Source organism: Sorex fumeus, unplaced genomic scaffold (genome assembly GCF_029834395.1).
Source record: "Sorex fumeus unplaced genomic scaffold, SorFum_2.1 ptg000039l, whole genome shotgun sequence".
NCBI classification, from domain to species: Eukaryota; Metazoa; Chordata; class Mammalia; order Eulipotyphla; family Soricidae; genus Sorex; species Sorex fumeus.
The window spans coordinates 32782261-32800158 of record NW_026606096.1 but is presented as its reverse complement, the minus strand read 5'-3'; the positions used below and the strand labels follow the sequence as shown (position 1 = coordinate 32800158).

At 46.7% G+C, this 17898-nt stretch overlaps 1 protein-coding gene across 3 annotated transcripts in view; it reads right to left on the bottom strand.

The window, feature by feature from the left end:
* Positions 1 to 17898, bottom strand: part of SLC10A7 (solute carrier family 10 member 7) — a 212532-nt gene that overhangs the window by 12007 nt on the left and 182627 nt on the right. For 2 of the 3 annotated variants that reach the window (XM_056119048.1, XM_056119049.1), the window contains 3 exons: positions 16515 to 16680; positions 14852 to 14903; positions 6275 to 6348 (listed from right to left, as the gene is read on the bottom strand). In XM_056119048.1, the coding sequence (XP_055975023.1) occupies positions 6275 to 6348; positions 14852 to 14903; positions 16515 to 16680 (292 nt within the window). The remainder of the gene's footprint in view (positions 1 to 6274; positions 6349 to 14851; positions 14904 to 16514; positions 16681 to 17898) is intronic. The other variant, XM_056119050.1, reaches the window with a different exon arrangement.

Below are 17898 nucleotides of genomic sequence, written 5' to 3'. Positions count from 1 at the left end.
ACAAGAACTCTTCCTTCCTGAGTGCTGAAAGGAAGTAAAGGGATATACATGATAACATTTTAGTACCATCATGCCCAAAGGAAGACAGGGAGGGAGGGAGGGAGGGAGGGAGAGAGGGAGAGAGAGAGAGAGAGAGAGAGAGAGAGAGAGAGAGAGAGAGAGAGAGAGAGAGAGAGCGCACCGCCTGCCATGTAGGTATTGGGGCATGGTTGGTGGTGGGAGGGTAACTGGGGACAATGGTGGTGAGAAACGTGTACTGGTGAAGGGTGAAGAACAGGAGGTGTTGGAACAATGGGTATAACTGAAACCCAATCATAAACAACCTTGTAACTGTGTATTTCATGATGATTCAATTAAACAAAAAAGAACTCTTCCTTTCACACCTGACGGAGAACTTCCCTACCTTCTAGCATGGCAGTGCCAGCCATTGAACACACAGACACAGACTCAGACTCAGAGGGACGGAACACTCGGTGGCAGCTCCTCTTTCCCTCTTTGGCGGTTGAGGAAACAGCCCTAACAGGAATTGAGTGATGTGTTCCAGCTTTGGGTGAGAGAACAGGCCCCTGCGCTGGCCTAGGTGCAGGTGTGTCCCTCCTATTCCTCCCAGATCCCCATGTCTCCTGAAAGGCTGCATCATTTTTGCTTCATGCAGTTTCTTGTCACCATCCACCCTGGAACTGCACCTATAAGTTCATAAGAACAAGACAAGAGTAGCTGCCCACGTGGGCCTTTGTGCACGATGCCCCTCCGTGACCAGAGAAGAGTGGGCTTTTTAGAAGCGCCGCTCAGGACATACTGTCATTGTCACTGTCACTGTCCTCTCATTGTTTATCAATTTGCTCGAGCAGGTACAGTAACGTCTCCATTGTGACAACTGTTACTGTGTTTGGCATATCGAATACATCACGGGGAGCTTGCCAGGCTTTACCGTGCGGGCGAGACAATCTTGGTAGCTTGCCGAGCTCTCCGAGAGGAGCGGAGGAATCGAACTTGGGTTGGCCATGTTGGCTGTTTGCAAGGCAAACGCCCTACCTGCTGTGCTATCGCTCCAGCCCATGCTACTGAACATTTACGTCCCATTCCTCCAGTCTAGTGTCTTTGTGAAGATGAACCTGCCACAGACTTTTGCTGCCCATGGGCTGGAATCAACAGACGGCCAACGAGAGAGAAGGCAATGCTCAGAGAGAACATGCTCCCATTTAAAACACAAAAAGCAAACTGAGCATAATGCCGGGGATTGCGAACACTCGGAGGCATTCTCCTTCAGGAAGCAGGAGAGGTTCTCTGCATCTCGCAGAATTCTAGAGAAACCCAGTTCTTTGGATACCCAGGACCTAACAAAAAGAAGAACAAAATAGTCTTATAATGATTATTTTTTTGTTCGTTTTGCCACACCTGGTGGGCTCAGGAGACCAAATGGGGTTCCGGGGATTGAACCTGGGTCGGGTGTGTGCCAGTCAAGTGCCCTCCCCGCGGTACTATCTCTCTGGCCCCTGGATTAAATTGTATTTGAATTTCTTTCCCGATGAAGTGTCTGTGCAGCGAGGCATTAATATCGAGGACACAGCCCTTTATCCTCGGCACTGTAAAATGTGTACAAACAGCACCCTAAAACTGGGGGATGGTCTGGGAGAGCTTGTGGTTCTCAAGTCACCCCGCTGCCCCCAGCAAGGGATGCTGTCTTGAGCGAATATCAAATTACCTTCAACCCGGAGCAGAAACTCTGGCGGAGCAGACCAGCCCGGGGTGCTGTTTGAGGCGCACCCCAGTGACCGGGCTGCCCTTCCTCGCCCCCGCCCCCCCTTCCTTCCTGAATGAACTCCAGGGAATGGCATCACGTCAGGCTTTCCAGATGGATTATGTGAAGCCATAGCTCAATGTCATCTTCAATAGGAAGCCTCATAATTAAAGGTCAAATAGTCACTTCATCTGCAATCAATCAATAGAAAAAGTACTAATACGGAGAACTAATCAATCAATGGCAAAGGCACTAATAAAAGCCATGAATCAAATCCAGCGTGTGTGTAGATGCGCGGACACGGGAGGGACGGGGACAGGGGTGAGCGAGAACAATAACGCCAACGGAGTGGCCGGGCAGGAGAGAGGGAGTGTGCAGGAGGCAGCTTGAGCCCGTCTCCGCCATGGGTCCACTAATGACACAAGCGCCACTTGGCTGGAGAGGATTGGGTCTTACAGAGCAGAAGGGACAACCGTGGCCTGTGTGTTAGCGTGTTGTACCTGAGGGGAGCGTATGTGTGAGGTGTGAGAGATCTCTAGAAGGAATACTAGACCACGACTGCAAAAGGCATAGGGATCTATTCCCAATGAGAGAGAGAGAGAGAGAGAGAGAGAGAGAGAGAGAGAGAGAGAGAGAGAGAGAATTACAACGGGTTATTTTTCATCTTGGTGAGAGGGCTGATTTCCGAGTGACCCTTGACATTTCCTCTTGCTTTCTGGAGCATGAGTTCTGGATGATGCCTGGGGTGATGTCCTTGGTCTCTGGGCAGGTGAGAAGTCCTGTGAGCTGGCTACCGGCCTTCCCAGGGGACCGGTCAGCAGCCCAGGGGTGGGGCACACTTGCGGTGGGTTTTGAGGAGGAAACGGATCTGGTGAATCTCTAAGGCTGGACAGGGACATTCTGCCTGGGCTACAGAGAGAAGCTTGTGTGATCCCGAGACAAGAAGGTCCTGTGCCACCTCTGACGGAGCAGAGGCAGCAAAGAGAATATTTCAGACACGGCCTTTAGGAGGGAGGGTGCGGGAGCAAAGCCCAAGGTGACATCCCTGATCTCAGAGCTAAGGAAGCAGCGGCCCAGAACAGCCCAGGGGCAGACGAGGGAGGGAGCACCAGCTTCACAGCTTCCTGAGGGTTTGCCTGCACGCCACAGGTCATGGGAAAAGTACAAGTTTTACCACACGGGGTTCGCCTGGCTACTCAGAATCTTCCTTTTATGACTATCTCAGAGGGCGAGAGGGCAAACACTATAAAAATACCCCCGAACCCTCCCTCATCCAGGCCTTCTCAGTAGACGGTTGCTTCTGTGCAGCGTTCCTTGCTGGCCTGAAAAGAGCTTCCAGAAAGCGTTCGGGACAGAGGGGCTTTCAGTACTGAGAAAGCTGAGAAGAACGTGGACACACAGATGGTGTGGGCAGGGATTCTGCTTCTAGAAAACAATCTTGGACCGCAGCGGGCTTTGGGCACAGAGCTCTTGGTTTCTTTCCGGGGTCTGGTCCAGCACAGAACCTCACAGAGAAAGAAACCAACCAGCCCCTGTGATGTTCCTGACTCAGCACGTCCCTGGGCCGATGGGTTCAACAGTCTTTGGCAGCACTGGGCACATGCCAGGGGCAGCACAGCCTGTATTCGCAGACACAGGCTTCTTGTGTATCGGACCCTGGACATCTGGTCTCCTTTGTCCCTCCCTCCCTCCCTCCCTCCCTCCTTCCCTCCCTCCTTTCCTTTCTCCCTCCCTTTTCCCTCCCTTCCTACTCTCTCTCTCTCTCTCTCTCTCTCTCTCTGACATTGCTGGGGATTGAACCCAGGGCCTCACACATGCAGGCATGTACTCTGCCACCTAGCCACAGCGCCTTACTTTACAGGAGACCCGAAACGAGTGGACACCACATCACCACAACCACATGGGAAAGAGGTGCCAAGAGTGTTTCTCTGAGGAAAAAAACTAATGCCTACTTGTATGAAAAACTATACAATGCATGGGCCCGAGAGACATACAGCAGGGAGGATGCTTGCCTTGTTTGTGGCTGACTGGGTTCTATCCCTGACACCTGATATGGTCCCCTGAGCACTGCCAGGACTAATTCCTAAGAGCAGAGCTAGGAGGAAGCCCTGAGCATCACTAGGTATGGTTCCCAAATCAACAGCAACCAAACAAAAAAAGCTACAAGATATGGCCAGCAGACTTGTTATAATCAGTCATAACTACTCCTATTAGATTATTAGTTCATAAAATCTATCAACAGTCACAATTTTTTTTTTTTGGTTCATACTCAGAGATGCACAGGGGTTACTCCTAGTTCTGCACTCAGGAATTACTACTGGTGGTACTCAGGGTACCAAATGGGATGCCGGGGATTGAACCCCGGTTGGCAGCACGCAAGGCAAATGCCCTCCCCACTGTACTATCGCTCTGGCCCCTCAACAGCTACAACTTAGAGAGTACTTCCTGTGTGAGAAAGCACACGAGCTGTGTAGGTGAGCTCTCCCTGAGGCCCTTGTAGTGATGGACAGTGGATCAGCGAACTCTTTCTGTCAGGTACTAAGCATCAAACATGATTACCTCTCACGCCCAAGCCCTATGCTTTGCTCTTCACAAACTGTAGTTCTCACCTTTCCAACCACATGGCAAAGCAAGTGGTTCTCTGTCCTTACTTCACTAGGGAGGAAGCTCAGGTGCAGGAAGGTGAGGTGATCTGTGCCGGGTCAGAACATAAGCAGCCAAGAGTTATCCCCACAACCCCTTCAACTCCATTTGATGAGGAGGAGGAGAAGCAAAGAGGCATACTACAACGATAGCAGGCTGTCCCTCTCCCCCCTGCCTCCTCTCTCCTACAAAACTGCTTCTTAAAGACTTTTTCCAGAAATAAATATTATTTTCCAAACCATAAATGATCAGCGATAGCACAGCGGGTAGGGCGTTCGCCTTACAAGCGGCCAACATGGCCGACCCGAGTTCGATTCCTCCGCCCCTCTCGGAGAGCCCAGCAAGCTACCGAGAGTATTCGATATGCCAGACACAGTAACAACAAAGTCTCCAATGGAGACGTTACTGGGCCCGCTCGAGCAAATCGACGATCAACGGGAGGGCCTTTACCTTTACCTATAAATGATCAGACAAATATGCTAGGGTTTAATAAGAGCGGTCACGGTCATGGTCCTCCCATTGTTCATCGATTTGCTCGAGCGGGCCCAGTAACATCTCATCGTGAGACTTGTTGTTACTGTGTTTGGCATATGGAATATGTCACGGGGAGCTTGCCAGGCTCGGCCGTGCGGGCGAGACACTCTCGGTAGCTTGCTGGGCTCTCTGAGAGGGGCGGAGGAATTGAACTCGGGTCGGCCACGTTGGCCGCTTGTAAGGCAAATGCCCTAAGAACATTGCAAACTATCTCATATTAAGGAAACGTGAGTAGACAGACAACATAAGGATTCTTCATTCTCGGCTGTGAGGGAAAGACCAATGTGCAAAGCGTTTTCCATTGGTGTTCTTACCACCATATGCCCAGGACCCCTGGGAATGACGTCATTTCATTAATGCTACTTTCTTTTAATGACTAAAAAACATAGATTCCAGATACCGGAATAGGATATGGGGCTAATGCCACTATGGATAAAGCAACAGGATTTGTCTTGGACTATTTTTTGTACACTGACCAAGTATTTAAACTGATAACTAAATTGTCAAGTGTTTCTTTAAAGAAATAATGGACCAGCTTGAGATAAACTTTAAAATAAACGTCAATAGGGGCTGAAGCGATAGCACAGCTGGTAGGGCGTTTGCCTTGCACATGGCTGAGAATGATGGGTCTCATTCTCCTAAAGAGCCTTGAATATAATCTCAGGGCTAGGATGAAGGAGATGTTACTGGGGCCTGCTCGAGGCAATCGATGAATAACAGGATGATTTGTGATTTTGTGATGGCTGACCCAGGTTCTATTCCCAGTATCCCATATGGTCCTCCAAGCACCGCCAGGAGTAATTCCTGAGCGCAGAGCCAGGAGTAGCCCCTGTGCATTTCTGGGTGTGACCCAGAAAGCAAGCAAACAAACAAAAAACTCAAATAAAATAATGCCTATAGCAAGTAAAAGTGTCAATATTACTCTTTACCGACTTCAAGATTCCAAAAACCAGTTACTATTTCCTTGGCTTAATTCTAGAGCCTCTAAGGCTAAGTTTTTGCCAGTTCTCCCCGCCCCCCTCGCCTCGCACCCCAAAGCATCAATCCCAATCCACTCCCTTCTCCTAATCCTTGCTAGTAAATGTGAACATTCTACATGGAACCACTTTGAGGAGAATCAAAAGACATGATTATCAATGAAGACAAATCCTATGTTATTATATTGAGGTCCTCAAAAAGTAATTCAATCAAATGAAGATACTTAAAAACAATGACCCCTCCTAACTTTGCTGTTGGTCTTTACGGAAAAAAAAAAAAAAAGGACAATACCCCATTCCACTGAATCTGAAGAATGAATTTCAGAATTATCAACTGTTCTTAATAGGAAGCTGGTCTTGAATTCTGTGAATCACTTACCCAATGTGAGGGATTTGTGTGTAGAACAGAAAATGATAGCCACAGTGTCTGCTGGTGTGAAACCCGAATTATTCCTAGGGGCAAACAAAGTATTTGCTTTGTTAAATATAAAATACTTGTATTAGAAAATCCTAAGTAACATCCTAAGTCCAATGTGGTACCTACCTTCATCTGAATGTCTCTTTGATCACTCTTGGTGACAGAAACAATGCTATGTCTACTGGAATTTCTTTTTTAGGGAATCATTTCAAAGACATTGACCCGAATATTTCAAAGCGACACTTTCCAAATGTGAGAGGTGAGGGCGTCTGTTAGATTGCAAAGATGCGGGAATTTCTGAAAATCAGGCAGCAAGAATTATTCTTACCCATGTCAAAGTCATGCCTTGCTATTAACCTGTTTGTCACTTGAAAGAGTTAATGTAAATCCCAAAAGATGTTTCCCTCAAGGAACAATATATTCTTTGCAGCAGACATATATTTGAGATATATATATGGTATATATGATATATATATGGCATATATGATATATATATGTGGGGTATGAGCAAAGACTTAACATCCTATGACCTAGAAAAAAAAAACTATGTATATGTATTACTGTCATCCCCTTGATTGTCGAATTACTCAAGCGGGCGCCAGTAACATCTTTATTCCTCCCAGTCCTGAGATTTTAGCAGCCTCTTCTTACTCATCTTTTCCAAACGATTGGAGGGTCTTTCAGGGTCAGGGGTATGAGACCTGTTATTGTTACTGTATTTGGCATATCGAATACATCACAGAGAGCTTGCCGGGCTCTGCCCGTGATGTATATGCATACACACATAGTATCATTTGTGGAGCAGATATTCTTTGAAGTCTTCGCATGTGAAGACAACAACCCCACAGGGAAACAGCAGACCTCATTGCAGATGAGGAAACTGAGGCAAAGAGAAGCCACTAACTTATCCAGAGTGCTGTCACCGTTCAATGACAAGGCCAGGATTTAATTTAGGTCTGCCTCCTGTACCTAGGTTCTTAATGGCCTGTGTTTAGTGCTATATGACATCTTAAACATAAAATTTTTTTTTCACTTAGGTAAAATTCATTCAGTGTCCTAGGGAGGGGTCAGTGCTGGTGAACATAAATTTATCCTCCCTATTTTAGAATGTAAAGATTGAGAGGCCCAGAAGTCACAGAGGTTAGAAATGTAATTATTACCATTGTCTCCTTGTTCTGTTAGAAATGATCCCTTCTTGCAGAACTGGGGTTTGAAGGTATAATGAGTCTATTCGTTCTCTGCCCTGAACTTGAACAAACAATTGAGCAAGTGTTTCCTAGTACTTGTCCACACTGGATGGAGCTGCAGATAGAATAAGCTACCCAATTTTTAAAGGGTCTCTAATCAAAGAGATTCTCGTGAGTAATATTATCCTTGGTTGCAACTTTCCCTTAGACAAAAAAATCTCCCCTAAACAGACTGCACACCATATACTCACTGTTGGACTTTAGACACTTCCCTGCACATATGTCAAGAAAAGATTACATTACTCTTTGGCCTTGTTTAAACAGTCGTTTAACCTCCTGCTCTTTCTTTTTTTTTTTTTTTGTTCTGTTCTGTTTCGTTTGGGGCCAGTGATGCTCAGGGCTTATTCCTAGCTCTGTGCTCAGGGATCAATACTGGAAGTCCTCAGAGGACTATGTAGGATGCCAGGGACCAAACCTTGGCTGGCTGTGTGCAAGGCAAGCACCTTACCTGCTGCACTATCGCTCTGGCCTCCACAACTTTCTTTTAACTAATTTCATGAACAGCTTTTTTCTGTTCTGGTTCCCTTTATTGGGCTGCCTTTTGTTGCTAACAACTTTTCAAACCTCAGTTTTTCAGGACCTTCATCAGATAAGGATTCCCTGCAGATGTGTATCCCTTGAATAGAGTAAGACCACCTCTCTGGCTCCCCCCTCTTATCTTACACTTTAACACTGGCACTAGCTGTAGCATATTCCTTTTCTCTTTTTCCAGCTTGTTCAAGTGGCAGGAGCTATGTAAAGTTCTGGAAGTGCAACGGCGAGAGGAGAAAAGATCCAGGAAGGCGAAGAAAGGAAGAGGAAGAGAAGGAGAAAGAGGAAGAGAGGAGAGGGGAAAGGGAGAGGGAGTGAAGGAAGAGAGATGTCGAGGGAGAGACAGGAAGAGAGGGAGGGAGGGAGAAGGAGAGGGAGACAGAAAGGGAGATAGAGAGAGAGGGAGAAAAGAAGAGACAGGAAGAGCAACAGGAGAGAGGGGAGAGAGAGAGGGAGAGAGAGATGGGGAAGGTTTGGCATAGGGGAAAGGATGAGCCTTAACCGGCAGGGGAGGAGGGGGAGATGGTAGGCATGTGGTGATCCTTCTTGAGCAAAGAGCGACCAAGCAGGCTGAGGAAGGGCAGAGGTGAGTTTTAGGTCAGGGCTGGGCAGCCCGGGAGAGTGAGGAGCGGCTGCTTCAGGCTGCCTTGTGCGCAAGACACGGCTGTGGACTCGGAAAGATGAAGGGGAGCCCGTGAAGGCCTTGGGGCAACAGTGAGCAGTAGACATGGAACCTGTGAGGGTGGGATGAGGGGCGCTGAGCAGGAGGGCAGAAGGGAGGAGGAAGGTGTGTCACTGTCCAGGGGCCTAAATACACCTGCACTTAAAGCCAGACCATCCTTTGTTTAGATTAAAAAAAAAATTGCTATCTACCTCTTAGGGTCCTTGTGAGGAAAAAGGTCAATGTTGGATCTGAAATGGACACATGGCAAATGCTCAGTGACTTTTATTACCTGGATTGCTATTGTTGCTTTGAAACAGGCAGGGGGAAAGAAAAACCAGGAACTGAGCAAACACGAGTGAGGAGGGCACTGACACGTCAGCGAAGAAGAGGGGCAGGGTGGATGTTCATGGGGGGCCAGTCTGCCGTGTGGTGAGGGGGGGGGGATGACCGTGATTTCAAGAAATCTGGCGAGAAGGAGACACTGTGGGGCATTGGGGATGCTGCATTGGGGATGCGGGAGAGGGAGGTGAAGGGAGAGGAAGCCAACGGAATCTACTGAGGAAACCAGGTCGTCAGAGATGCTCAAGAGAACCAGCTTGCAGGGTGAGTCGGAGGGGAGCGTTGCCTACAGTCGGTGGGCCTGAAGCAAGAGGAGACACACCGAGTGAAAAATATGGACCATTCCAGTCAGGGAACGAGAAGGTGAAGGCCCTTTCTGTGGGGAAGTTTCCTTCCTTTGTGAAGTGTCAGGCGCGTCGCTCCTCACTGAGAGGCTGAGGTAGCAGTGAGGCCCAGGGACTGAGAGCTGAGGAAAACTTGAAAGAGGTGGGCTGGGGACCAAGTGAGCTGACGATGAGAGAATGAAGAGTCAGGGGTGAATGCCCACAGGTGCTGGCAGAACTCAGGCACCGGCCGCCTAGTTTGGGGCCCGCCCTTCAGAGGCGCTTGGGGAACAAGGAACAACACAAAGGCCTTTCCCGTCTTCATGGTCCTCGATCAACAATTTGGTTTTCTTCCAAGTGGGTCCAACAACACACTCCTCTGGTAAACGTTGTTTTGCTCAGGAACTTGCACTTTCCTGGGTCTGAGTGTGGTCTAAAGGTGTCAAATCTCTCTGGCCAAGAAGGCTGATGGGACTGGTGTGGCTGACAAGCTAAAAACCCCAGGAATGTGCTGAAAAGGTCATGGGAGGACTTGCTGGCTGGCACTTTTTGGGGGTGAGATCAAGGCAGGCCTACCCTGAGGAACTAGCCTGACTGGAGCTGGAACATTGCCTGAGAGCGAGGGACACCAAGGCCGTGTCTGTGGAGAAGGTCAGGACGGAAGGGAAGGTGTAAGGTCATAGGCAGCGTTCCATTTAAACAGAACTGACTGAGAGGGTCTCTAAGGGAAGCAGGGGGCGGGAGGTGGGGGGCTAATGCCAGAAAGTCGGGGTGACAGGCAGCAACCAGCATCCTGTGAGCCGTGAGTAAGTGGGAAAGACTGTAATTACTTTCAGCGACTAACATGTCTATTGTGTCTGCTTGCCTTCTTGAAAGGAATCGCATTACTATTTATTTTCCAACTCTTTTTAATATTGATTTTCCTTTTATCCTGTTGTTTTTTATAATCCTTTTGATCACTTGGGCTTCCCTGGAGGGGTTTATTTCCTTTTCTTCCCCACTGGTCTTTTTTTTTATTCTCTTACAAACCTTTCAATCAATGCGTTCCACATAATATTTATTTCGCCTTCCCTGGCAGTGCCCGCAGAGGGAGAACACGTCAGAAGGTTTTAGTCGTGGAATCACAGAATGTGGAACAGGAATGCTCCTTGGAGAATGTTCCGTCTGAACCCACTACTTCTGAGGAAGAAATGTCCCCGTCCTGTGCTTCCCCACGCTAACCTCTGGACCTGTGTTTCATCTTGGCGTGGTGCAGAGCACAGCCTCATTCGTCTTCAGCTCTGACACTCGAGTTAGCCAGAGCTCTGTGACTCAGTTGCCTCCCAGGTCTGTACTGCCCTCCGGAGTCACACTCCCAGCCCAGGCTCTGTGGAGACACTTGGCTAAAGGTGTCCTGAGAAGGATAAAGGCCCTCCCGTTGATCGTCGATTTGCTCGAGCGGGCCCAGTAACGTCTCCATTGGAGACCTTGTTGTTACTGTGTCTGGCATATCGAATACTCTCGGTAGCTTGCCGGGCTCTCCGAGAGGGGCAGAGGAATCGAACTCGGGTCGGCCATGTTGGCCACTTGTAAGGCGAACGCCCTACCCGCTGTGCTATCGCTCCAGCCCTAAGGCCCTATGAAAAGGCCCAATACAAGCACTTGACATTTGTTTTCTTCCTTTTCCTTAAAGGTTTGTTTTTCTTTTCTTGGGGTGGGGGGCACTCTTGTCTGAGCTCAGAGCTTACTCCTGGCTCTGCCCTCTCAGGAATCATTCCTGGCTGGGCTGAGGGGACCATATAGGGTGCTGAGGATCAAACCTGGGTCAGCCATGTATTATCTCTCTGGTCCGTCTTTCTTTTTTCTAAGATAATTTCGACACTAGGAAATATAAAATCTGAGAGACTCCTATAGGAATCCCAGGTCACTGCAGAGAGTGAGTCCTGGTTTTACGAATCCACTCCCTGTCTTAAAAACCGACAGAGGAAAACCTCAAAAGTGAGTAGGAATGCTAACTCTCTCTTTCATTACTAGCTTTTGAAACAGTAAATTATTTTTATGTGATACATATTTCACAGAGGCTAACATTTATTAATGAGCACTTACTGTATGCCAGGGCTTTCAATATATAATAAATCTCAAGTGACCTGACAAAATAGGTATGACAATCTTTATCTTTTGGACGAGGAAAATGACAACAATTACTGAGGTATTAAAATAGATGGAAACTCAAGCCTGCCTGACTCCAGATTTGGGATTTTTTAACCCTGGCATGATTCTGCAGAGAGATAAAAGTATAATAATTCTCAAATGCATTTTAAAGGGGTACTCCTGCCAGACACCAGAATGACACGGTTATAGGTGACTAAAGCTTAGAAATGAAAAGCACTTAGAGGTGTGTTGCAGGGAGGCGGGCTTGTAGCCTTGGCCTATCCGAAATTTCCTCTGCCTAGAGCATTCTCAGTAAAAATAGACTGATTTCCATAATGACTTTTTTTTTTGGTCTTTCTATGTATCTGGATTCGTTTCTTACCAAATTACTAAGAAAAATATGAGTATCTTCCCTCTTTCCCACCTCCCGCCACAGGCAAAATTTATTCTATCTGAGCAGGAAGGAACAAATAGTAGGAAAAGAAATGAAACTCAGCACAGTTCGACCCTAGTGGGTCTCAGTGCAAACTCTTGGCATGAGTGGCATATTGTTTGGTTGTGTTTGGATTCAAGACTCCAATTGAACATGTCTATTAATCCCCAACCTAAACATGAGTTACAGGTCTTAAAAGTCACTGAAATGTTTTCGTGCACTTGAAAAAGGAGGGCCATTTTGGAAAATGTCAAATGGAAGTGGAGTCAAGATACTATTTGCCGCTGATTTGGGGGTCATTAATAAAAGATGATGATTTGATTTGAGGTAAGTCACTAAGCTAAACCCTCTAAATGGGTCTTTATGAGCAAAACAGCAACTAGATCTCTGGGGACCATGGTCTCTGCTGTCCTACTTTTACAAAATAATCGTGCACACTCCTTAGTGCAGTTCCCGGAGTAGAGCAGCTTCAACAAACCTCGGATCTTTCATCCCTCCAGTAACATCTCTGGCACCATGGGGGTCTGGCTGACACAGTGAAAGATACTAAAGCAAAAGCTATTGTATAAATTATGTCCAGCTGGAAATCTCCCAGCTTTAATGAACTATTTGTGGGCCACGCCACCACTTGGCCAGGGGAGTCATTCCAGCTGCTCCATTTTCTGTTATTGATTAAATAATGCGCATGTCTCACCATGGGGCAAGAACATCTGAACCACGACAGAGCTGGACTGAAGGCAGAAGAGAAGGGACCCAAATGTAGGACCTTGTACGAGTCCAGTCCAGTCCGAGTGGAATGTTCTCAGTTTTAATCCATCTAGTTATGCTCACCCTCTCACCTCCCTATTCTGCAATCCCAGGAGTGGCCGAGCTGTGCTTCATTCTACACTCTGGGATGGATGTTTATATATATATAAACATTGTCCTGGCATTCAGGACAATGGGCCCAAGGGAAATCCTTCCAGTTACTACTGCTGGTTTTAATACTCCAATATTCTTCTATTCTGATGGTCTCACAATTCTCATGGCACGTGTGTGTGTGTGTGTGTGTGTGTGTGTGTATACGTTTGCATGGTTCCTTCTCTCTCTCTCTCTCTCTCTCTCTCTATATATATATATATATATATACATATACATATAATATAGCCTGAGTCCCACTTCCGGAGACAGGTGAATGGCTCTTCTCAAGTAACCTAAACAACCATTTGCAAAGATTACTTGAAAATAACTCCTGCTTATCCCAGAGAGGCCCCATTTTTTATTCTGACCTAATGGCTTCAGGCTTCACTCTTCCAAAATCACAACCACAAGCGGGGGTGAGGTGGGGGGATGTTTCCACTGACACCAGTCAATAGGTTTTAAGACTGTTCACAATCAGTTGAAAGGTCCTCAGGTTCTCCTACTCTGAGACCCGACCATACATTGGTGAACATTCTTTCAAGTCTCAGAAACAGACCAGGTCCCTTTCCGGGAGGCATTCAAATGGGCATCACCTGGCATTCAGGACAATGGGCCCAAGGGAAACCCTTCCAATTACTACTGCTGGTTTTAGTATTCCAATATTCCTCTATTCTGATGGTCTCACAATTCTCATGGCACATGTGTGTAAATGTGTGTGTGTGTGTGTGTGTGTGTGTACGTTTGCATGGTTCCTTCTCCCATAAAAGACCTCTCTCAGCAATCACTAAATAGTTAACCATTGTTTATCATGCTTATCATTCAAGTCAAACCTCAGTTCTTTCTTGAGGCCTGACTGTGTCACTGTCTGTGGAAGTGCTGTCTACTACGGCTCTGCAATGCCACGGACACAGTTACCAGGGCACTTCTCTAGTTTATGAACTCTTGCAGGACCAGCTCACAGTGGCCTCAAAGTGGTGACATTCTTTGGGGAAACTCTCTCAAACCGAATGTGCAAATAGGATCTGCTGACTATCTAGTACTGCTAGAAGAAGTTGCTTTAGGGATGAGAATGTAAGAGCAGGAAAGACGGACTAAGTAGTAAAATCTAATAAGGATGGGAAGAACCAAAGTAATGTGAGAAAATGTGATGTTTCTCCAGGGAACAGCTGAGGCTGAAGCCTCACCTTGACCTAAAGGTTAGGAATGTGTGAGTGTGAGCAAGGTTTCCAGATGGAAAAATAGACTGGAGGGCCTTTACTTAACCCTCACCTCTTGATGAACTTCACCCTGTAGTACGCCCTTGAAAACCCCCAGAACTCTCCAAACAGAAGAGCCATTATCTAAGTTATCGGAAGAACACTCAATTATTGGAAGCCACGCAAAATGCATAAGCACAGGGGAGAAAAGTTTAGGAACGATTGTCAGAAGAAAATTCACAGGAACCACGAGATCAGTTCAACATTCATGGAACTGTCTGGGGAGAGAAGAGGCAGCAGGAGTGTAAGCAAGGCACATGAACTGTGACCGACGGAGGATGGAGATACTTGTAAAATATAGTCTACGGAGCTCTGTGGGATGGTGGTTCCAGAAACAAGACAGCAAAGAAGCAGAGTTGGGACTAAAGATGAATCCTCGCTGAGTTTCTGGAATTAGGACTCTCCAAGACGAAGATAGAGAAGGATGAAGGGAGAAGATGCTGGCAGGCAGAAAAACAGTGGCCAGGGAGGGTCAGGCTTGATCATCACGGCAGGAAGCCTGCAGCCTCGGTCAGTAGGACAGAGGCTGTGACTGGTCAAGGCAGGGGCCAAGGACAGAGCCTTTGACCACTGCTTCCATTTGGGGGTGGCAGGAACCAGATGGCACAGTCGGGGAAGAGACAGGGGAGATACTGCAACAGGAGGCCCAGAAGCCAAGGGGAGAACATTCTTCTTCCTGCAGGCAGCTAGCAACAACAGATGCCAAATCACTTACCTTGTTGAGAAGATGAAGGTTAAGAGCATGAAACTCAGCTGAATAGAAAATACTGAAGAAGAAGAAGAAAAAAAAGATTGATTCTCGATTAGTGCCAGAGAACTCAACTCTGCAGCATAGTTACTCGTGGATTTCATTTTGTCTGAAACATAGGGGACCTCAGATGCCAGCGCAGGCACAAAACCCAGTAAACCGACGCTGCCCAACTGTCACCAAATGAGTGGGCCTCAACCTATTCCTCAATACAATGTCCCCAGCTCTTAATCCAGCTCCCCAAGAGAAATCTAAAAACCCTTTCATTCAAAATTCTGTTCCTTTAATTCATTCACTTTAGAAAGAACTGATATGCACTACTGGTATTTATGACAAATAGCATAATGTGATTGCATTTGGGGTTAATACATATTTATCTATAGTTGGGGTCTTCCAATGTTCTCAGATTGTTGGGCCAGTGATTCAATGCACAGGTCTGAGAAGCCTGGGGCAACCCCGACACCCTGGGTGTGTTGAGGTGCTTCCAGAGGTACAATCAGGGATGTTTGGGGGACCACATGGGTGCCAGGGATCAAACCAGGGATGGCTACATACAAGTCATCTGACCCAATCCCTATACTATCTTTTTGATTGCAACTCATGCTAACATTTGATAACATTCTTCCTTCATTACAATGAGCAAAAGTTGCCTTTGGTTTGATAAGATAAATAAAACAAAAGGATTTTTAAAAATACATATTTGTTTGTTCTGGGGACACACCTACCAACGCTCAGGGATTACTCCTGACTTTGCACTCAGGAATTGTGCTTGGTGGTGCTCAGGAGACCATGTGGGTTGCTGGGGAATAAACGTGGGTCGGCTGCATGCAAGGCAAGCGCTGTACCCACTGTATCACTGCTCCAGCCTCAAAAGGATGACTGTTGAGCCTTGGAGCTATCTGCACTTTACTCTTCTTAAAACAATAGCACTTTGGAGATATTTTAATGGAAAGCATAAGGCAAATAGTCCCATTTTAGCCAATGCAACCAATTATCAGACCTACAAAGTAAAAGCACCCTATATTATAAGCGCTACCTTTAACTCATAATAAAGGGTAAGATTAGCTTAAAGTTATAGTAACAAATTGGTGAGCATGTGTCCAATAGGTAAAGTATCCAAAGAATTTTTGAATTTGACAGATATTATGGCTTCCTCCAACCATCATTGACTATTGTAATTCGAATATAAAATTTAGAAATTAAAAAAAGGGGGGCTGGAGCAATGGCACAGAGGATAGGGTGTTTGCCTTGCACGTGGCTGACCCAGGTCTGATCCAGCATCCCATATGGTCCCCTGAGCACCGCTAGGAGTAATTCTCGAGTGCAGAGCCAGGAGTAACCCCTGTGGATTGCCAGGTGTGACCCAAAAAGCCAAAAAAAAAAAAATTAAAACACACACACACACACACACACACACACAAATCAAAGCAGATGAAGCTGTAACTGAGAGCTGGTGTCTTTTTAAGGAACAGAAGCACCCCTGCCAGGGTCACTGGGGATTGGGAATATGAAAGGAAGGTGCTCTCCTGCCGACAGTCACACTCTGAGTGAATGCAGAGAATACCAGGCGCTATGCTGGGCTGGGGGAGACTGGAGCACCAGTGCCAAGGTGGCCCGGAGGCCCACTTACTGATGAAGAGGATGATGATAAGGCTTAATGTGTCCAGGTCGATGTTTGGATTGGCGAAGGTGTCGCAGAACGTGGTATAGATGATCATGAGGAGGACGCAGCTGCTCACGGCCCCGAAAGGCGGCTTCTTCCTCTCCAGCCAGTCCTTGATGTACCTTCGGACGATCTGAAAGACAGAGATCAACAGGTGGCCTCTTTGCCGCAAAACGGAGGGTTGACTGGGGCAATACAAAGTGACTCTGACAGCAGAAAGACACGAAGGAGCGCCACTTGGGCCGTGGCCACAGAGGACCTCCAAGCTTCCCCGGCATACTGCTCTTCTGGGGAATTTCACGTTTGGATCGCAACTTCAGTGGCTGTCCGTCATGAGAGTGAATTTTCCGCTGCATTCAAATCCATCCTTAATCACGCCAAATGTTCTCTGCTACCTGTCACTGAGACATGCCCATTAAGCCTCCCCCAAGTTTATCTCCTCTGCTGAGCCTAATGGATGTGTGTAATTATCACAGTCCCCTTGGCCTCCACAGATAATTCCACGTGCAACTTTGGGAATCTTAAAAATCTGACATCTTCAAGAATTTTAAGATGGTAGATAATCGAAAGTGATCCATGAAACATATTAATATTTAAAACGCTAGCAATGCACCAGAAGTTTTTAATTAAATTATAACTCATGCTTGAAAAGCAAAAGTGCATGTGTTGTGGGAGTTTAAATAATTCAAACCCTGAATATCTGGAGTTTTTGTGAATCCAAAGACAAATGCCATTTGCAGGCTTTCAGAATTCTAGAATTAGCACTTAAAAAATGAATAAACCTGTCCTAACTTTTTCTACAAAAAGAATCGGTGAAATAATAAGTTACAGAGCAATTCTTTCTTTTTCAAATATCAAATCGGATTTTTAAAACCCGGACTGTCTGTATATTGGTGGAAACTTTCCTTGGTAGAAGAGAACCACCATCCGATTTAAAAACCTTTCCACTTCTGAAAGATGTTGACGAAACCTTCTAATAAGGACGATAGTTGAGACATATTAAATTTTGAGTCACTCATTATCCTGCATAATTGGACATGATATTTCACAACAGGCTGAATTACCATGATCCATTAGCAATAATGAGGTCAGGGAACTTCTCCTCACAAAGCTGATGGGGTTCTGTCATCTCCGACTCTGCCACAGAAAAGGCTCAATCCACAACGGGGCGTCCCTTCGCAGACACTCAAGAACAAAATAAATGATGCTCTGGTGAACTTCGTGTTGCCCGGTGCTGGCCTCAATTCTGTCCGTTCTTAAGGGCTCAGTCAGTGAAACCAGGGAGCTGGAGGGAGGGAGTCTCACCAGTAAGCTGAGGAACTGGTGCTGGGTGGGACGGGAAGTTGTGTTC